We start from the raw sequence: 19557 nt of genomic DNA, 5'->3' as shown, positions 1-19557 counted from the left end.
GCCTTACTGTACTATGTCGTTTTTGGAGCCAAAAAGCCTTACTATACTATGTCATTTTTATTTTTTTACAAAAAAAGCCTTACTATACTATGTCGTTTTTGACGAGAAAAAAGCCTTACTATACTATGTCGTTTTTGACGAGAAAAGGCCTTACTATAGTATGTCGTTTTTGAAGCCGAAAAAGCCTTACTATACTATGTCATTTTTTTGAAGAAAAAAGCCTTACTATACTATGTCGTTTTTTTTTGAAGAAAAAAGTCTTACTATACTATGTCGTTTTTTTTGAAGAAAAAAGCCTTACTATACTATGTCGTTTTTTTTGAAGAAAAAAGCCTTACTATACTATGTCGTTTTTTTGAAGAAAAAAGCCTTACTATACTTTGTCGTTTTTTTGAAGAAAAAAGCCTTACTATACTATGTCGTTTTTTTGAAGAAAAAAGCCTTACTATACTATGTCGTTTTTTTGAAGAAAAAAGCCTTACTATACTATGTCGTTTTTTTGAAGAAAAAAGCCTTACTATACTATGTCGTTTTTTTGAAGAAAAAAGCCTTACTATACTATGTCATTTTTTTGAAGAAAAAAGCCTTACTATACTATGTCGTTTTTTTTTGAAGAAAAAAGCCTTACTATACTATGTCGTTTTTTGACGAAAAAAGCCTTACTATACTATGTCGTTTTTTGACGAAAAAAGCCTTACTATACTATGTCGTTTTTTTGAAGAAAAAAGCCTTACTATACTATGTCGTTTTTTGGAAGAAAAAAGCCTTACTATACTATGTCGTTTTTTTGAAGAAAAAAGCCTTACTATACTATGTCGTTTTTTTGAAGAAAGAAGCCTTACTATACTATGTCGTTTTTTTTGAAGAAAAAAGCCTTATTATACTATGTCGTTTTATTGAAGAAAAAAGCCTTACTATACTATGTCGTTTTTTTGAAGAAAAAAGCCTTACTATACTATGTCGTTTTTTTGAAGAAAAAAGCCTTACTATACTATGTCGTTTTTTTTGAAGAAAAAAGCCTTACTATACTATGTGTTTTTTTTTGAAGAAAAAAGCCTAACTATACTATGTCGTTTTTTTGAAGAAAAAAGCCTTACTATACTATGTCGTTTTTTTGAAGAAAAAAGCCTTACTATACTATGTCGTTTTTTTGAAGAAAAAAGCCTAACTATATTATGTCGTTTTTTTGAAGAAAAAAGCCTTACTATACTATGTCGTTTTTTTGAAGAAAAAAGCCTTACTATACTATGTCGTTTTTTTTGAAGAAAAAAGCCTTATTATACTATGTCGTTTTATTGAAGAAAAAAGCCTTACTAAACTATGTCGTTTTTTTTAAGAAAAAAGCCTTACTATACTATGTCGTTTTTTTGAAGAAAAAAGCCTTACTATACTATGTCGTTTTTTTTGAAGAAAAAAGCCTTACTATACTATGTGGTTTTTTTGAAGAAAAAAGCCTAACTATACTATGTCGTTTTTTTGAAGAAAAAAGCCTTACTATACTATGTCGTTTTTTTGAAGAAAAAAGCCTTACTATACTATGTCGTTTTTTTGAAGAAAAAAGCCTAACTATACTATGTCGTTTTTTTGAAGAAAAAAGCCTTACTATACTATGTCGTTTTTTTTGAAGAAAAAAGCCTTACTATACTATGTGTTTTTTTTTGAAGAAAAAAGCCTAACTATACTATGTCGTTTTTTTGAAGAAAAAAGCCTTACTATACTATGTCGTTTTTTTGAAGAAAAAAGCCTAACTATACTATGTCGTTTTTTTGAAGAAAAAAGCCTTACTATACTATGTCGTTTTTTTGAAGAAAAAAGCCTTACTATACTATGTCGTTTTTTTGAAGAAAAAAGCCTTACTATACTATGTCGTTTTTTTGAAGAAAAAAGCCTTACTATACTATGTCGTTTTTTTGAAGAAAAAAGCCTTACTATACTATGTCATTTTTTTGAAGAAAAAAGCCTTACTATACTATGTCGTTTTTTTTGAAGAAAAAAGCCTTACTATACTATGTCGTTTTTTGACGAAAAAAGCCTTACTATACTATGTCGTTTTTTTGAAGAAAAAAGCCTTACTATACTATGTCGTTTTTTGGAAGAAAAAAGCCTTACTATACTATGTCGTTTTTTTGAAGAAAAAAGCCTTACTATACTATGTGGTTTTTTTGAAGAAAAAAGCCTTACTATACTATGTCGTTTTTTTTTAAGAAAAAAGCCTTACTATACTATGTCGTTTTTTTTAAGAAAAAGGCCTTACTATACTATGTCGTTTTTTTGAAGAAAAAAGCCTTACTATACTATGTCGTTTTTTTGAAGAAAAAAGCCTTACTATACTGTCGTTTTTTTGAAGAAAAAAGCCTTACTATACTATGTCGTTTTTTTTGAAGAAAAAAGCCTTACTATACTATGTCGTTTTTTTTAAGAAAAAAACCTTACTATACTATGTCGTTTTTTTTAAGAAAAAAGCCTTACTATACTATGTCGTTTTTTTGAAGAAAAAAGCCTTACTATACTATGTCGTTTTTTTGAAGAAAAAAGCCTTACTATACTGTCGTTTTTTTGAAGAAAAAAGCCTTACTACACTATGTCGTTTTTTGACGAAAAAAAGCCTTACTATACTATGTCGTTTTTTTGACGAAAAAAGCCTTACTATACTATGTCGTTTTTTTAAGAAAAAAGCCTTATTATACTATGTCGTTTTTTTGAAGAAAAAAGCCTTACTGTACTATGTCGTTTTTTTTGAAGAAAAAAGCCTTACTATACTATGTCGTTTTTTTTGAAGAAAAAAGCCTTACTATACTATGTCATTTTTTAAAGAAAAATAGCCTTACTATACTATATTATTTTTTTTAAAGAAAAATAGCCTTACTATACTGTCATTTTTCAAAGAAAAATAGCCTTACTATAGTATGTCATTTTTTAAAGAAAAATAGCCTTACTATACTATGTCATTTTTTAAAGAAAAATAGCCTTACTATACTATGTCATTTTTTAAAGAAAAATAGCCTTACTATACTATGTAGATTTTTCAGGATGCAACTATACAACTATGAATGCAATCTAGCAGCCTACTTGTCTCCAAGCCAACTCTGTTTAAGATTACCAGTATTGGAGACGTCTGGCAAGGAGTACTGGTATCACCCACAGGGCTGGCGTACGGCCATTGACGTCAAAATAGTAAATGGGACTTGGACACGTGAGTCAAAATCAAGCACCCTGACAACCATGCCACATACCAAACCCAGATTTTTTTATATCATATACATCTGGCCCTGGCTACTAATGACTCAAAATCTACAATTTTTCCCAGATTATTACTTTGATTTATTCCATTTACCAGAGAATCCGTTTGTGGGTGTAGACGACACGTGCTCTTACACTGCATTGAGATTTTCCTCTCGGACGTTAATGAAAATACTCATCCCTGACAGCTGTACGCTAAAGTTGGGACACTAACTGGGTCACGCGGCCTTTCCAAGTGGCACGTCAGGTGGAGGGAAAGCGGCGGTCAAAATAGTTCATATCGGGTCGCCTCGACCTCACAAATGGCACGGTTATTATTCATTTCTTCTGCCAAGGAACGCCTTTTGTATTTTGACCCTCTCCATTTGACAACTCTGCATCAGGCATCAGTACACTCATTTAATTTATTTATTTTGTATACGACTATTCAGCATATAAAAAAATGTCAATCTTGGAAGAGTCCACACATGGCCAGTTACCTCAGGAGAAGCGAACACGTCCCGCAGAGGAATAGTAACCCGTGGAATCGGCCGAATACCGCTGTGAAAGCTCCACCGTGTTCAGTTCCAGTTCTCCAAAATGATAAGCTCCAAAGCTCTGCAATTAAAAACAACACCAGATCTTGAAATGGGAGCTTAAGATGAAATATCACGTGACAAAATGTGTTTACTTTGTTCCAAAATAAATCAAATATGGGATACAAACATGTCTAACTTGTAACTGATTCCAAATGAAATTTATGAGGATGACACATTCTTGTGAGAGTCTAACCTTTAATATGTTTCTGGCATCAAATGCCTCTCGTTCGGGTGTGGTCTGTCGTCCAAATCCGCCGCTGGCTTCTTCTACTAGGGGGAGAATAAGTCGAATACCAAAAAGAAAGTCAATAAAAGTCAACATCTTGAGATCAAATTGTCTGCAGTGGGCACAAAATCAAGGTTTGGGGACATAATTGGTTTGGACCACATGCTGGTAAACATGCTGCATCGGGCAGGACATGTTTGGATTGCGGGGAGGGCTGGATCCCAGGCAAAAATGAATGAGGCCCTTTGTCACTTCTTGGAAAACATTCCGTGGGTGCACGTAAACGCAGATGCACATGCCACAAGTGTCCCGTAAGGATTTTTTTTTTTTTTTTGGATGGACTTCCATCCGTGTCGACATGGCTGCTCTAATTGGGTACATTGGAAAATAACAAGTTCACTTTTTGACCCAAGCCCCAACAGCATAACAAGATAAAGGAATAGTATCTCCAAACTGAATGTTTTTTTTTACTTCTTTTTCTTTCATTGGTTTGTTGGGGATTGTTTTTTTTAACCTAAAGTTATCCAAAAAAAGTTCATATGTGACATTAACAAGTGCCTATTTTGTCTGTTTTTTTCCCTATCTTACTATTAATTTTGTATCATGTGCATTTTTGGCTTTTGATCCATTAAAAAATGACCTACTAAAAATACAACTTATACCTCAGTACGACTTTTCTATTTTTTTAACCCTTTTTTTCTCTCCATTCTTAGAGTTGCACGTCTTATATTTAGGTGCAACTTATAGTTTAAAAAATGGTACTCACAATTATTTTTAAAATTAAAACCGTATGGGCAACAATAAAATAATGATGCCACCATTATTACCTGTGGCGCCCTTCCTGAAGAGGGTATTGATCACAGTGCCGTGCAATTTGACTCTGTCCCACTGCTTCGTCATCTGTTCCGCCACCACAAAATAGTCCACCAGGCGATCGGCAATCACCTGCAACCTGTGTCAAAAACGCATCGTGTGAACCCCGTCCAATAAAACTCAACCCAAACCATCTATTACTTATCAGAGCCGTCTTTCGTGTTGACTTTGGCGTACAGGACGTCCACCATGGTGGGGTCATCGTTCATATATTCGATCCCCGCCACTTGTAAAGGCAGCGGCTTGCCTCCTGTGGTGTTCCTGCAAGAAAAATACAACAACTAAAGACTTGATATTCCTCTATTTAAACACAATGTAACTGTCTCGACATCAAACCTGATAAAATTTTGACAATCGCGCAGGCTCTCGCATGCTTTCCTCACTTCCGAAGCGCTCAGTAGCGTGAGGGTGCCGATGGTCATATGTAGTTTTGCTGGGTTTTGAAAGATGCTTTCATCTAGTCCACTGTCCTGAGCATTTAAAGAAAAAAAATAGAAAACTTGGGGTATGAAATATGAATGGTGGGAGCAATGTTCTCTCTAATTTTCTGTTGGTCTGGGCAGAAAGACAACCTCCCTGAGCACACTGATTTTACCTGTGAATATTGCTCTAAGACTTCATCTTTAAACCTCAGGAACCCCTCTTGTATTTTAGGGTCGTTGAGAGGGAAGGATAGAAAGTGGGTGAAAGGCTGTTTCTTCCGGAAGTTGTCGACGAGCAGCTCGATTCTCGTGATGGCGGAACACACAGCGGATTTGTGCGGTCCAGTGACGACTGCCGGAAATGACCAGAAATATGGAAATTAATTTATAAATCTCTAGAAAATGTTCTACTGCAAATGGAGACAAGATTTGTACCTATCTGTCCTTCCACTCCGTGCTTGGGGATGTTAATGGTCGTCTTAGTCTCGGTCTCCAGACGTTTACGAGTTTCTCCCTTTTTCCCAATGATGTACCTGTGAGGTAAACAAGAATCAAATGGGGTTTTAAAAAAAAACATAACATGATTTTCCTACTTTTGGATGACTCACTTATAAATGACAGCTGGCACGTCGATGCCACAACGGAATCCATTGTCAATCTGTTCAATGAAATGAGATTCAGATGTTTCTGCTTCCAACTCTTCGCTTTCTAAAAATACAAATAATCATTGACAATTTGGAAAACGCAAACAGCCATTTTTAGTATCACTTTCATTTCTACAGTAAGAAATGTGTATTACAAGTTCACTTTCTCAAGCTTTGTCACTAATGGCAAAATTGGGAGAGAGAAAAAAATGTAGTTTTGCCTGGTGGTCCCATGTAGGAGAAGTCTTCTTCTTCCTCCTCATATTGTTCTTCTCGAATGATGTTTCTTCGGTATATTCTTCCATTTATGTTGATTAGAGGAGGGCGTAAAACGTCCATGTCACTAGGTAGTTTCCGCAACAAAAAAAGAAGCGTTAAGAAACGTGTAATTTATTGTAAACTTGCTTGATAAACCAAACTAAACAAAATGTGTGTCCTTTAAACGAAATACGCCCGTCATGTTTTGTCGTCCATTTTGTGCCGATGCCATTATGTTAATATCACATCATAGTAAAAGGAGGAACCAATTTCACTAGTTTTGTCATATATACAAAAATAAAATATAATAATGGTTACGTTGTACTTCAAACATTTGCAAAGTAAACGTTTGTTAATAAGTCAACAATTCACCAATAATTATATGTGTCAGACAGCCATATATAAAACATAGATAACGCCACCAAGTCGTACGTAAACATCACTTTTATCCGGAATGTGCAAAATTGAAGCGCTAAACCATAATCTTCTCTATTTCGAACAACTTTCGCCACCTAGCCGTTATCTATTTTCACAAAAATATTAACGTATATGCTTACATTTATTCATTATTAATGATATACCTGAAACAACGGTGTCCCCGTAGTAGCAGCTACAATTTACGCATGTGTTTTCCAGGGTTCTCTAATTACATTAAAACGTAGATAAACAAAAAAAGGAGTTGCCATACGTATATATAAACGACGTATTTGTACCATCTGCTTTCAGGCATTTGCCGCCAAACGATCGCCTCTGTCGCAAAGTGTTGCGAAAGCTTTCTTAACAATAACAAACGCCAGCATCAACCAGCCACATTCAGCTTTCGAGTTTAACATTTTTACGTGTTTTGGCGGTGAGTAGTCGCATCAAATAGAGATCAATTACCAATATTTAGTGATCTGACAACATACGCGTCCTTGATCGCCTGCTTTGTTTGCGTTTGTCAATCATGGCTAATGGATACTAATGTTATGTTTACGCCCATGTTCCATAGCAGCCATAGGAAAGTATGGATAAGTGCGTCTTTTTTAAGTACAGGCAATGGCGGCGTCTTCTTCGTCGTCGTCGGCTGGAGGCGTCAGTGGCAGCTCGGTTACGGGATCTGGCTTCAGCGCCTCGGAGCTCATCCCCCCCAGGAAGGTCCTGTTTACTTACCCCAAAGGAGCCGGTGAAATGATGGAAGGTATGGAGTTACATCCCTTTGGCTGCCATTGACGCCAATAAACGTCCAATGCAGTGGAGCCATTGTATGCACATCAGTAGAGTTGCACTTTGGGACCCTATAAAAGTAAATGAAATGAAATTCACAGTGTTTTATTCCCTTTTCCCCCCAGATGGCTCAGACAGATTTCTATGTGAATCTGTATTCAGCTACCAAGTGGCGTCTGCTCTCAAGCAGGTTAAACACGGTATGTAACTAAAAACAGGACTGGATTTATTCTATTCGTGCCCCATTGTTGAATAGTAATCTCTTGATAGATCAACAAGTTTCACGCATGGAGAAGTTGGCCAGTTTGGTGGAAGAGTTGGAAGCAGACGAGTGGCGCTACAAGCCCATCGAAAAACTACTGGGATTTACACCATCATAATGAATACAATACATCCAAATGCCAGATGACAATAGTTGTAAAATTCTTCATTTTTGTCTGTATGACTGTTATATTGCACCCGTAAAGGACACAAACAGATACTTTACATTGTATTTTATAGTCATTCAATGTTCAACATAATGTATTATGACATTTTTGATTGATTTGGACAAGGTTCACTCATTTTAATGAACAATAATTAGTGTGAAGAAATGACTTGAAATCTCAATGTGCCCCTTTTGTACTTTGTGACGTCAAAATCAATTTACGCACGTAAATAAAGAGTCTTACATTCCTCCCTGTCCACTTTTGTTTACATGCCTCAACCCGCATTACACAAACAAGAAGAATGATGTCATTGCTCTCCATCTGTGGACGTGCTGTGTTGACTGGGAGCAAACACCATGTTTTGTTCCTACAAATGAATGACCGTGTGTGTGTGGCTTTTTGTTTTCTACATCGAGGAGGGCGGGGAGCGTACAGAATGTACTGTTGCGCTTGGGTAGGACGCTCCAGACGCTTGGCAAAGGCTCGCCTCTGGTTGGATGAGGTTGGAATTCAATTCCAGGGAGGGATTTTACATTTTTTGGCCTGCTAAACAACACTTTCCAAGAACTCGGGCGTCAGGAACTTCAAGCTCACACTCGCTATCCCACTTATTTCCCTACTGCTTATCCCCACAAGGTTTATAGGGGGGTGCTGGAGCCAATCCCAAATGAATTTGGATACCCCGAATGGGATGATAGCCAATTATAGGTCACGAGGAGACAGAAAACTATTCACAGTTATAGCTATGAGCAATTTAGAGTGTTCAACCAGCTAGCTTAGCATCATTAGCACTCTTATCATGAACTTTTAAAGACATTTTTGCTAGTTTTAAAACAATTGGACAACCTCACAATCCATAAATATGAAAAGCTATGTGTTTGGCTTCTTTGTAAACTTTCTTTTCCCTCTCCTGTTTTTATGTTTTCATTTTATTTTGGAGGGACATCCAGTTCTTGGTGATGTCACTCTTGTGCCAGAATTCTTCGACTTGATATATTCACTGCATTTATAGCCTCGAAAGTTCTTCAAAAATGGATGTTTAGACTTTATATGTATATATAAATCCAATGCATAGAATACATTAACATAAAATATTCAAAAGTATACATTTTTAAAAAGTACCATATATGCTAATGCCATCATTTAGCATGAAAAAAAATTTAATGTGCTGCAGAAATATGTGCAACCAAAGAATAAAAAAGCAAATGTAACAAATTAAAAGTAAAAACAAATATACATATTTCAAAAAATCCATGCAAAAACAATCTAAACAGCAAATAAATACAAACAATGCAAATAATTAATATTAAAAAGAAGTTGCACAAAAAGGATGGAAATAAAAAGTGCCAATAAATATGAAAAAATCTTGTAAAACATTGACCTAGATTTTCTTGGGGGGTTGCCAATGGGCCGACTGGATCCGACTGTAAAACCCAGCCCAACCCCCTCCCTCTATATTGGGACACAGAGTGCTTTGCGCTGTTTATCTTAAATCCACCGGCACTCCCACTCACGTGTACCCGCCCCAAGTCCGATTCCCAACTTCCTCTTTTGCAACCTAACACCAAACAGGCCCAACTTCTATCCCAGGACCGGTCGCCAGTTGCCATTCACATATACTGACTGACAAACAAGCTCTCACCAACGGAAAAGATTTATTCCCTCAATGAATGAATGTCTTTTTCCACTCTAGCCCAAAGGGTTCACTTACAAAGGCCACACTAGAAACCCGAGCCGTACCCACCCGAGGCGGACCGCTTGTCCACCGCGTCGCCTAACAAACGCGTAACAAACAAATCAGCTGCTAGTGTCATATTTAGTGCATTGAGAAGAAGCAAAACATGTTATTTGCTAGTCAGCTGATGCCTGATGCAATGTCATTACTGCAAACACATTCATAATATCCATATTTACATGTAGAAAGATTAGAAAAACTATTCTATAATCTAGTAGCAGATAGCATTTTAGCATATTTGGCAAGCATAACCAGGGTTGTTCAAACTATGGCTCACAGCCCAGTTTTGATGAACATATTATTGATATGGCCCACACAAAAGCTTAAATTCAGCCTACATTGCAGTTCTCATCTTTAACACCAGGTGGTACTTGCATTTAATCTAGAGAAAACATTTTAAACTTGTATTAGGTATATTTTTCAGCCTACTTTCATCTTCTACGATAATTTGACCTTAAGTGTGGCAAATACAGCAAAAGTGACACGGTAGAACTATTCAAAAAAATACAATACTGTAAAATATTAGGTTTAAAAAGGTTATATCCTCCTACAAGTGCAATACTAATAAGCAACTTTGGACTGTATCATTTTGTAATGCATCTCTATGCAATTCTTAACAAAGAATACCAAAAAGTGGCAAAAAAATCAAGACCAAAAAATGGTATTAATGCTGTTATGACTGATGAAGAAGCACTTATGTCGTCCATATTTGTGAAAGTGAGTGACTTATTGTCATTTTTCAAAGCTGCTGCTGCTGCAGTGTTGTTTTCGATGCTCTGCAGCATAAAAAAATGTGATGTAATGCTTTTAGGAGCAAAACAGGTGATGTCATGCCTTTGCAGCCATACAGTATCCCCGCAGATAGCGTTTTTCACTCATTTAACGTCCTTACCGCGACGATATAAAAGAAAACATTTGCTTTAATATGTCCCTAACATGTCCAGGCAAGTCTCTGTACATTTCCACATCAGCGGGGGGTCTGCTTTTCAACACAAGCCCCCATTTTTTGTCTTCATTTTTTTGTTCGATGCTGGCGTTACCAGGCAAGATAGAGCTCGGGGGTGTGCTTCTTCTTTTTCATTGGCTACTTGCCCGGCCACGGGGGCGTGGTTGCAAAGCTAGTATATAAACATTGTTGCGGGGCAAGTGGAAGCCGCAGAGCTTTCCTACAGCTGCTGGACTGCTACGTTACAATACAAGTTTCCGATGCTTGCTTTTTGCAGACAATAAAGCTTCAAATAGTCCATATTTTTGACTTCTTTTTGAAGGTAAGAACTTTGATATCAGCACTGTATTCTCATAGTGCACATTCCGAATGTCATTCTTTGATATAAACTTAAAGCGCTGTTAAAGAGACCATAGAAAACAATAAAAGATGCTTTTATGTCACTGCTTATAACCAGATATTTGTTTTTTAATTAATGACAACACGGATATTTAAGTATTGGTTATTATATGTTATATTATAGAAATGCAGAATGCATAAAACACCTAAAAAACTTATTTTTTTTACCCCATTTGAGATTTCTTTCATATGTACAATGCAATATTACTATAAAAAAACTAGGTTTTGAACGCATCACTTCCTCACTTTACGGCCACAAATTTAGCTTTTAGTAAGTTATGCCTATTTAAAGTACATTATTTTTTCTTAACACTAAGATCATGTCTAAGGCTTTGAAGAAAATGGTTGCTATTTTTAATTCTCCTGCAAAGTCAATTGTCTCTCCTCAACTTTTATCTCTTTTCCACACAGACGATGCATTCAAGTGCAGTCAGCGCTCAAAGTGGTAGCTCGCCACCGTCCCCGTTGGACAGCTGTCCCAGGAGACTGTCGTGGGACAATCTGGTGCAACGGTTGACCGACAGCATGGAGTCTAGATCCAACAATAGCAGTCGGAGCGACCTCTCTGACTCAGGTGAGAACCACTGACTCCACCAAGTCTATCTGGCATTTTTTTACTCATTAACCACCATTGAAAGGGTTCAAATTATAACATTGGACTATTTTTTTCATATAAATATATTTAAGAGAAGTCAATTTTTTGCAACCTCATTTTGTTATTACATGACATTTAAAAAAATGTATAATAACCATTTAATGTTGAATAGCTTGTTCAAATTGGAAAAAAAACATTGAATGTCCTATAGTATTCTATTCAATACTTAACTAGGATGTTAGCTGCTAACCCGCCATTGTAGTACTTTGACTTTGTAGTTCTTCAAGCTTAATTTAGCCAAATCTAGGACATAAAATAACATCCGGAATTCAAACTAGCTGCCATAGGGTGACTCCAAATGCAATTTTACTCGTTTTAAAAAGAAGTAAAGGTCAAGAAATGCAACCATCTGAACTCACGTGTCCTTTATCCTCGCCCAGCAGTGTCCGACGTTTCCGAGGAGGATCTCTTCAACGACCCCACGGAGGAGGCCATTTTGAAAGAAGTGGTGGACCTGATCGAGCGCAGTCTTCGGGAAGCCAAGGACTCTGCGTGCGCCCTACGTTGCGCCAAACTGCTCATCCCCGAGCGTCTCCTAGAGCGCATCGGCGGCGAGCTACTGCACCTAGCCACTAGTGAACCGTGCGGCCTGCGCGGTGCCCTAGTGGACTTGTGCGTGGAACGGGGAGCCCAATGCGAGAGCGTAGCCCAACTCTCCGTGGACCCTTACCTGGTACCCACCTTTCAGCTGACGCTGGTCCTGAGGCTGGAATCCGGCGGGTTGTGGCCTAAGATCCAAGGACTTTTCGGTTCCAAATCCCCCGCCGCCAGGCAGGCCATCAAACTCAGTACCGGCTTCCGGGTCATCAAGAAAAAACTGTACTGCTCCGAGGAACTGCTGATTGAAGAATGTTAAAGATCAGAAAAAAACTTCTGAGTGAAAGAAGGGCGTCTTGCGCCGGTACGGGTCGAGTGTGTACCTCCGTTTCTATGGAAACATCCCTAATGGCAGCTATAGCTATATGATGGTGGGAAAATAACGAAGAAGAAGACATCTTTTGGCATATTAGCTTCAAGTCAAACGTCATTCCATACCTGCGTGGACGCTTATTTATTTGATATTCAAATGCTCATTTGACATTGCACTTAGTTTGCACCGATTTGCTTTTGCTTTTGTATTTTCACACTCGCAAAAAATAAATTATTTTTCTAACCAGTCGCTGTGTTTCATGCAATTTTTTTTTAAAGTGCATGGGGTGGAAATTACATATTTTGATATTAAACATGAATGACAGCTCAATATATTACTATAATAGTATAATGTAAATACATTAAATGCATTTAATATCATGTTATGTTCTACCCATTGAAATTGCCATTTAAAAAAAAAACCTCAAAATCATTGGTTAATTTTAAAGTATTTTTTTAATGAGAGAAAAATACATTTCTCTTAGCAGTTCCTTGATAGGCCACTAGTTGGAATAAAATGAAAAACACAAACAAAAAGCTCCTTCAATAGTTTAAACTTAATCATTAACAAAAGGGATCTACTATAGTTCTCACATTATATTATCAGTGCAAATAAAACATATACTTTCTTATTCTAACTTGTGTGAGAGCACCTAATAAATGACCAACGTGCATCTACAAGATGAAAAACAAGTCCAAAGTATTCTTTTTTCGCATGAATGGGACGGAAAGGGTGAAATCTGCCCGGCGACACGTACCCCAGAAAAAAAGGAGGAAGGCCTTTTTGCGAACATGACACTGCACTTCCTGCCTAACACATGCCTGTACGTCAGTCCAATAACGTGAACGTGCGGGGCGCCGTGTTCGCAGCTGCGGCCTTGAAAAGTGCTGACGCGCCACTTTGCTTTGAGTCTGTTTGCTCAACTCCCAAAAAACAAAGCGGCCGCTGCCTTGTTGGACTTTTTACAATTTGTTTTTTTTTCCTTCTTTGCCCCGTATCAGGCAGTAAAAACAAGGCGGGGCTAGTGTTATACTGCATTATTAACCTACATAATGTTTAGCGGAAAGTTTCCATTATTTGCCGTAAAAGGTCATGTGAGTGGTCAGATGGATTTCTACATATTTTGAGTGAAATATTGCACCTGATTTGACGTGAAATGACGAGTGGTTTTACGCTAAAAGTGAGTCAAGAGGGAGGAGCTAACAAAAATAGAAAGAGAAAATTGAGTGTTTCTGGGATTTGGGCTTGATGGGAGTTTTTGACTGGTCATTTTTTACTGTAAAATAAGTTGGGTAATGAGAAATGGGGATATATTTATTTGTAGATCGTATTTTTTGGACTATAAGTCGCACTAGTCAATGAAAGGAAGAAATATGTACAGTAATTCCTTGATTATTGGGGTTATTGTAGACCAGACATGACCGCAAAAAACAAACAAAAATATAGCAACATTTTTAAGAGCCAAATTCTGAAAAAAAGTGCAACTTATAGTGCGCAAAATACGGTAGTAAAAAAATGCCATGTGATTTTTCTATTGGCATCAGGACATGTAAACCATTGTCGCCTGGACGGAGGAATTTGCACCCTCTTGTGGAATATCTTTTAGCGAACAGATGCGAGAAGATGGCGCACGAGTAGGTTGTCAGAGGTCAAAGGTTACAGATAAAACTATTTGCCAAGCTCGTGGTTTGGGTTCCTCATTCCACGATTATACGCGACCCGATTAAAATCAGCAATAGTCTAACTCACGAGACTGTTATTTACGACAGGTGTGTCCAAGCTACGGTCGCGGGCCATCTGTGGCCCTGTTTTTATGGGCCCGCGGTCCAATCTGAAATGAGGTCATGATGTATTTGGTGTTTTGATGTGATGACTGCATAGTTTCAAAGGGTTACTGAGAAGGCGCAACTCAAGCAAACTTTTTCATCGCTTTCAAAAAGCCAGAAATGAAGTCCCGTGGTTTTGGTAGTTCGTCAAGTGCAGTTTGAGATCCCGTAGCTAAATCCTTTACCCTTATTACCTTTACGCTTCGTCACTTTAAACCAGTTTAGCAGGAGCACCGGCGTCTTGTTGCTCTCGGGAAGTCGGCTCGGGACATTATTTACAACCATGTCAGTCTAGAAAAATAGGAAAATAACACAAAAAAAATATTTTAACAGAAAGGAATTATATTTTTTGGGGGGGGTGATGGCCAATAAGTTTTCTGAATGGGTTAAAATTAGTTTTTTTAGAGTAAGAAATAGATTTTTTTTGTTCATAGTATTTAACGGACATCCAATTAAAAATGAGTCTTGAACTAAAAACACAGAAAAAAAAATTAAAAAATGACAATTATTGATTTAATTTGATCCTAAAACAGAAATTCTGATGATGATTTATTTTCTGTCGGGCCGCAAAAAATGATGCGGTGGGCCGGATTTGGCCCCCGGGCCGCCACTTGGACACCCGTGGTCTAAATTATCCCAATTTTTTTTTTAATCCCAAATTTTAAAATTAGAAAAATAAAGAAATCTTACTCGTTTTTCCCCTTGATAGGTTCAACAATAATTACCCTTCTTTGTAATTATTATTATTTTGATTTTTGCTACATTAAAATACCTTTAGCCGTGCGCCGACGCGCTGATCTCAGACAACTTGGCGCAACTTGGCGTCCGAGCCCTCTGTGCTCGCTGGTAAAGATCGGTGTCGCCAAAATAGCGTGCTCGATACAGCATGCCTTCTTCTGCATGGGGAAGACAAACCAAATTAGAAATATTTCTATTCATATCATCAAAAAAGCCAAAAAGTTCACATACTTTGCTGTTTCTCCTTCCAGCAGTTATTACGCAAATTGGAGATAAAATCCTCCTCCACCGCTTCTTCCAGGCGCTTCAGGTTGTCATCTTTGTGGAAGTTCTCGGCCACGTAGTACGCCACCTTCAGGTTCCCCGTCAGCCTCTTCTGTGTGTGTCCCGCCGACCTGCCGCGTGATCCAACGTGAGCTGACTTGGACGTGACCATTTTGGCAAAGCTTTGTTGTTTTTAACTCACGGCCGATAGCTCAGACTGTACGCTGGATTTTTGACCATCATTTGGCTGAGGGCCGAGACGATCACAAGGATGAGGATGGGGATGATTTGGACAAAGAGGGCCAGCCCTCCCTAAGGTCAAGAAAAAGAAATAAATAATTAGAGTTACTATAAATTATAGTGGCATTAAATCTAGGGAATGCAGGAGAGGATTAAGGCCATTGAAGATTTAAAAAAAGGCCCAAAATGGTGACTTTATTACAAGAATTCTTATTTTAAAGTTATAATTCTATTTTAAAAATGAGAAAGTGTAAATTCTGACCCATAGCAAACAAAATTCCATCTTTAAAATGACTATAGTCATAATTTATACATTTTACGAGCCATATAAGACAGGCCTGAAAAGCCACCAATCTAAATTTAGCCTTAAAAATATATCAAGTTAAATGTGCTTGAAATATTCTAAGCATTTCAAACTTTTTTATTTTAAAACTGATCTCGTGCTCGTGAATTATGATTTATTATAGGGGATTTAGAATCAGATTTCAAATTAAAAAAAAACATAGCGGCATGTAAACACGACTCAACAGTGCCTACCCGTGGACAATGTAAGACATGACTGCCGAGCAATATATAAATACTCACATCTCGTTGTCGCTCTCTTCTTTGCGGCCTCTGGTGGCGCATTCTCTCATTTGTGTACGCATGATTGCTGCCTAAATAATAATAATAATAATACAAATAACAATTTGTATACACAATCAGTCAATAGCATTTGGATGAAACTTACTTGTGGGGTAACCTCCCCCAAAAAACATGTTAAAGAGGTCCTCTGGTGAAATATCTGCATCAAAGTTGGCGTCTGCTTGAGCGGACGGATGCTGCTTCTCCTCGCCGCACGTATCATATTGTCCTCTTTTTTTGCTGTTACTCAGCACGCCGTACGCGTTCCCAATAGCTGAAAAATATGTTAATGATTATTGAGTTTGATTTATTTGATAACACACATTCATGAAGATATTCATATTCATGTTATTGTACAGTCACTTCTAGAGCCATTGTTATCCCTAAAAATGATTATTTTTTGTTGATTCTGGATTCAAAGTATTCCATTAAGGGCCATAGTGGGTGCAGGGTTTCAAAAGAGGAAACCTTTCCACAATACTAATGTCCTGTGAGTGCAATCAGTGGATTGCACTCAGGTGCTCAATTCAACCCAACCCCCGCTGGTTCAACTTTGTGTCCGTGGAAGGAAAAGCTGCACTTGGCCTGGAGGACTTTTGCTTTGCCCCGCCCCTTAATTCTAAGTAGATTGCGATTGGCTCATTGAAAAGGGGCAAAAAAAGCACTATGTACATGTAGTTGTAGTAGTATTAATAATAATAGTAGTGGTTAGTTGTTTGATTTATTTAGGGTTATGATCTATCTACTTATGTTTCAGGTTATATTCTAATTGATTTTGAGTTCCAGATATGAAGAGAAAAGGTGCTTTTGGTTCATTTAGTCCTCTTTTTTTTAAAGGGAATTACACAGTCACTTCTAGAGCCAGCACTTATTGTTATCCCTAAAAATGATTTTGTTTTGGTGATTCTAGATTCAAAGTATTCCATTAAGGGCCACAGTGGGTGCAGGGTTTCAAAAGAGGAAATCTTTCCACAATACTAGTGTCCTGCGAGTGCAATCAGTGGATTGCACTCAGGTGCTCAATTCAACCCAACCCCCGCTGGTTCAACTTTGTGTCCGTGGAAGGAAAAGCTACACTTGGCTTGGAGGACCGCTGCCTTGCCCCGCCCCTAAATTCTAAGTAGATCGCGATTGGCTCATTGAAAAGTCGATCTTGGAGCAAAAAAAAGCACTACATGGAGTTGTAGTAGTATTAATAATAATAGTAGTGGTTAGTTGAGAAAAGGTGTTTAGCACTATTTTTTTGACTAAACTACACAGTCACCTCTAGAGCCAGCCTTTGTTGTCATCTCTAAAAAAAAATTTTTTTTTGTGATTCTATATTCAAAATATTCCATTAAGGTCCACAGTGGGTGAAGGGTTTCAAAAGAGGAAACCTTTCCACAATACTAGTGTCCAACCAGTGCAATCAGTGAATGGCATTCAGGTGCTTCTCATTTCAGCCCAACCCCCGTCTATCTTGGAACGAAACGCTGCAGCTCTTGAGGACTGCCTTGCTCACCCCCGTTGTAGTAAATGATAAGTGGTGTCAAACATACGGCGCCCAGGCAGTGTCCATTCCAGGTTCTGCCTGAAAGGCAATTTGTAGCCCATTCATACTCTATGAAAGTATGAAGAGAGAAGGTGCTTTTTTTAATGTAATTAATGTATCACTCTTTTTGAAGGGAACTACACAGTCACCTCTAGACCCAGCTCTTGTTACTATGTTGGATTTTTTTGGTACAAAATCTTGCAGTGGATGAAGAGTTTTGTTCCAGAAGATTTTATAAACTAAGGTGACATCTGCCTATTGAACAGTATTGTCCCAGTTCAGGCCTTTCAGTGATGGGGGTTGGGTTGAAACAAGAAGCTCCTGATTGCCATCTACTAATTGCACTCATAACATTCCACATTTGTGGAAAGGTTTCCTCTTTAGAGCTCGGAATCAACAACCTGCACCCCCCCACCCCCCAGTAGTGGGCGGAGATCATTGGTTTACTACTGAAGTGGGAATTTTCCAGTTCAAGGACTTTAAACGCTACCTTTAAATGCGTCCGTGGCACCGGGAGCGTGATTCTTATCCGGGTGGAATTTCAACGCCAACTTGCGATAGGATCTTTTCAGCTCATCCTCGGAGGCGTCCTTCTGCACGCCCAGGATCTCGTAGAAGTCGTTGCATTTCTTGATCCTGCAATTTACAGATCGATGCACCGTTATGTTAAGCTATGTGTATGTCTAACATATTTTGTAGATACCTTCTCACAGCTTCCACTTGTTCTGCTGTGTAGGATTTATCTACTGGTTTTTCTTCAGGTCGTCTTGGGTCCCCACTTCGGTTCCGTGGAGGTCCCGAGTCGCCACTGTTGTCCGTGCGTGGGTTTTTTCTGGGTGTGAAGCCATTCTTGGACATGAGTTCCAGCAGGACTAAAAAAAACAAACAATAATAATAGCGTTTTTGGAAATGTCTGTCCATTTGCACCAACATTTTTTTGCCAAAAATACAAATTGTCATCATCATTTACAATGCATATTTACAGGGCTCCACTTTAACTTGATCTTAAATGCACCCTGAAGTTTAGATAAATTGATTTAAATACCAATAATAATAAAATAACATTGCAGGTGTTTCATAATGGCGTCTGTCCTGGGGTAGTTTGCAGCGTCCCAAATACAGACCCCCCCCCTACAGTCCAGTATACATTATACAGTACTACTCATTCACTCAGTCCCATACATGCAAGAAAGCAGGTGATGCGTTCAAGTGCACTCTGGACTTACCCCTCGCCTTCTCGGTAGGGAAGAGTCTCTGAGCCTTCTCCAGGAATCTCCTGGCCTTGTCCGGCTGCTCGCTGCTCAACGCCGCGGTGGCGATGTCGACGCACCGCTCCGCCTCATCCCGGTTCACCTCCATGGTGCTGGACCTCGGTGGGTTAGCAGCAGCACCGGAAGCCAAGAAAGACGCGCACTGACGTCATACAGATGCTGATGCAAGTAAAAGCAGGACCTTGGAGAGAGAACGTCTTTTTACATTTTATTTAAACCTGGGTCTACTATATTGATGGAGCAAGAGACTTTAAGGAACCGGTTAGCTCAGTTAGCTAATGTTGAGTGATGGAGATGATAGAGGATGTTGTCCGCAAGAGGGCGACAAAAATCTTCTTTCAAAATGTAGGTCAAAGGGTGTTTTGTTATTTAAGGGCAACTATTGGGTTTTGACTTTGAATAAACTTCAAGATGAACTTACAACAGTTACTGAGGCCTTTATACAGAGATTTGACTATACATTTTTCATTTATATTCAATGAGTAAAAAAATGAGTCATGCAAGGGTAAAAAAATGATCCATCGCTGTCAAAGGCATTCTATC

General features: G+C 38.2%; 4 protein-coding genes across 6 annotated transcripts; 2 read left to right on the top strand and 2 right to left on the bottom strand.

Moving 5' to 3' along the window:
* Positions 1–3630: 3630 nt before the first annotated feature.
* Positions 3631–7004, bottom strand: ascc1 (activating signal cointegrator 1 complex subunit 1). Of its 2 annotated transcripts, none has more exons than XM_077738888.1 (10): positions 6823–7004; positions 6205–6326; positions 5948–6047; positions 5775–5872; positions 5513–5691; positions 5254–5387; positions 5059–5178; positions 4872–4996; positions 4012–4085; positions 3631–3837 (listed from the first exon to the last, which is right to left on the bottom strand). In XM_077738888.1, the coding sequence occupies exons 2-10, from the start codon at positions 6320–6322 to the stop codon at positions 3721–3723; spliced, it is 1065 nt and encodes a 354-aa protein (XP_077595014.1). In that variant the 5' UTR covers positions 6323–6326; positions 6823–7004; the 3' UTR covers positions 3631–3720. The 2 variants fall into 2 exon arrangements, with proteins under 2 accessions (XP_077595014.1, XP_077595013.1); XM_077738887.1 differs by having other exon boundaries at positions 4012–4088; positions 6823–7003.
* Positions 7005–7066: 62 nt separating this feature from the next.
* Positions 7067–8122, top strand: anapc16 (anaphase promoting complex subunit 16). Its single transcript, XM_077739016.1, has 3 exons — positions 7067–7421; positions 7573–7647; positions 7718–8122. The coding sequence occupies exons 1-3, from the start codon at positions 7280–7282 to the stop codon at positions 7825–7827; spliced, it is 327 nt and encodes a 108-aa protein (XP_077595142.1). The 5' UTR covers positions 7067–7279; the 3' UTR covers positions 7828–8122.
* A 2610-nt stretch (positions 8123–10732) lies between these two features.
* On the top strand, positions 10733–12766 carry ddit4 (DNA-damage-inducible transcript 4). Of its 2 annotated transcripts, none has more exons than XM_077738396.1 (3): positions 10733–10878; positions 11367–11529; positions 11994–12766. In XM_077738396.1, exons 2-3 carry the CDS (start codon positions 11370–11372, stop codon positions 12464–12466), a joined length of 633 nt encoding a protein of 210 aa, XP_077594522.1. In that variant the 5' UTR covers positions 10733–10878; positions 11367–11369; the 3' UTR covers positions 12467–12766. The 2 variants fall into 2 exon arrangements, with proteins under 2 accessions (XP_077594522.1, XP_077594521.1); XM_077738395.1 differs by having other exon boundaries at positions 11991–12766.
* Positions 12767–13044: 278 nt separating this feature from the next.
* On the bottom strand, positions 13045–19322 carry dnajb12b (DnaJ heat shock protein family (Hsp40) member B12b). The gene is made up of 9 exons (XM_077738393.1): positions 18970–19322; positions 18447–18615; positions 18234–18379; positions 16319–16486; positions 16174–16244; positions 15551–15660; positions 15316–15479; positions 15119–15242; positions 13045–14637 (listed from the first exon to the last, which is right to left on the bottom strand). Exons 1-8 carry the CDS (start codon positions 19100–19102, stop codon positions 15121–15123), a joined length of 1083 nt encoding a protein of 360 aa, XP_077594519.1. The 5' UTR covers positions 19103–19322; the 3' UTR covers positions 13045–14637; positions 15119–15120.
* Positions 19323–19557: the final 235 nt, after the last annotated feature.

This window comes from Stigmatopora nigra, chromosome 18 (assembly GCF_051989575.1).
Source record: "Stigmatopora nigra isolate UIUO_SnigA chromosome 18, RoL_Snig_1.1, whole genome shotgun sequence".
Lineage (NCBI taxonomy): Eukaryota > Metazoa > Chordata > Actinopteri > Syngnathiformes > Syngnathidae > Stigmatopora > Stigmatopora nigra.
Note: the sequence above shows the minus strand (reverse complement) of the source record. Positions and strands in the feature narration are given on the sequence as shown.

Coding starts and splice junctions, on each gene's coding strand:
- ascc1 (XM_077738887.1), bottom strand. CDS start 6,322: ATGGACGTTTTACGCCCTCCTCTAATCAACATAAATGGAAGAATATAC. Junction 5,873..5,947: donor GTGCCAGCTGTCATTTATAA/GTGAGTCATCCA, acceptor TTTACCTCACAG/GTACATCATTGGGAAAAAGG. Junction 4,089..4,871: donor CTTCAGGAAGGGCGCCACAG/GTAATAATGGTG, acceptor TTCTCCCCCTAG/TAGAAGAAGCCAGCGGCGGA.
- anapc16 (XM_077739016.1), top strand. CDS start 7,280: ATGGCGGCGTCTTCTTCGTCGTCGTCGGCTGGAGGCGTCAGTGGCAGC. Junction 7,422..7,572: donor AGCCGGTGAAATGATGGAAG/GTATGGAGTTAC, acceptor TTTTCCCCCCAG/ATGGCTCAGACAGATTTCTA. Junction 7,648..7,717: donor TCTCAAGCAGGTTAAACACG/GTATGTAACTAA, acceptor ATCTCTTGATAG/ATCAACAAGTTTCACGCATG.
- ddit4 (XM_077738395.1), top strand. CDS start 11,370: ATGCATTCAAGTGCAGTCAGCGCTCAAAGTGGTAGCTCGCCACCGTCC. Junction 11,530..11,990: donor GAGCGACCTCTCTGACTCAG/GTGAGAACCACT, acceptor ATCCTCGCCCAG/CAGTGTCCGACGTTTCCGAG.
- dnajb12b (XM_077738393.1), bottom strand. CDS start 19,102: ATGGAGGTGAACCGGGATGAGGCGGAGCGGTGCGTCGACATCGCCACC. Junction 16,245..16,318: donor TGGGGGAGGTTACCCCACAA/GTAAGTTTCATC, acceptor ATTATTATTTAG/GCAGCAATCATGCGTACACA. Junction 15,480..15,550: donor TACAGTCTGAGCTATCGGCC/GTGAGTTAAAAA, acceptor ATCACGCGGCAG/GTCGGCGGGACACACACAGA.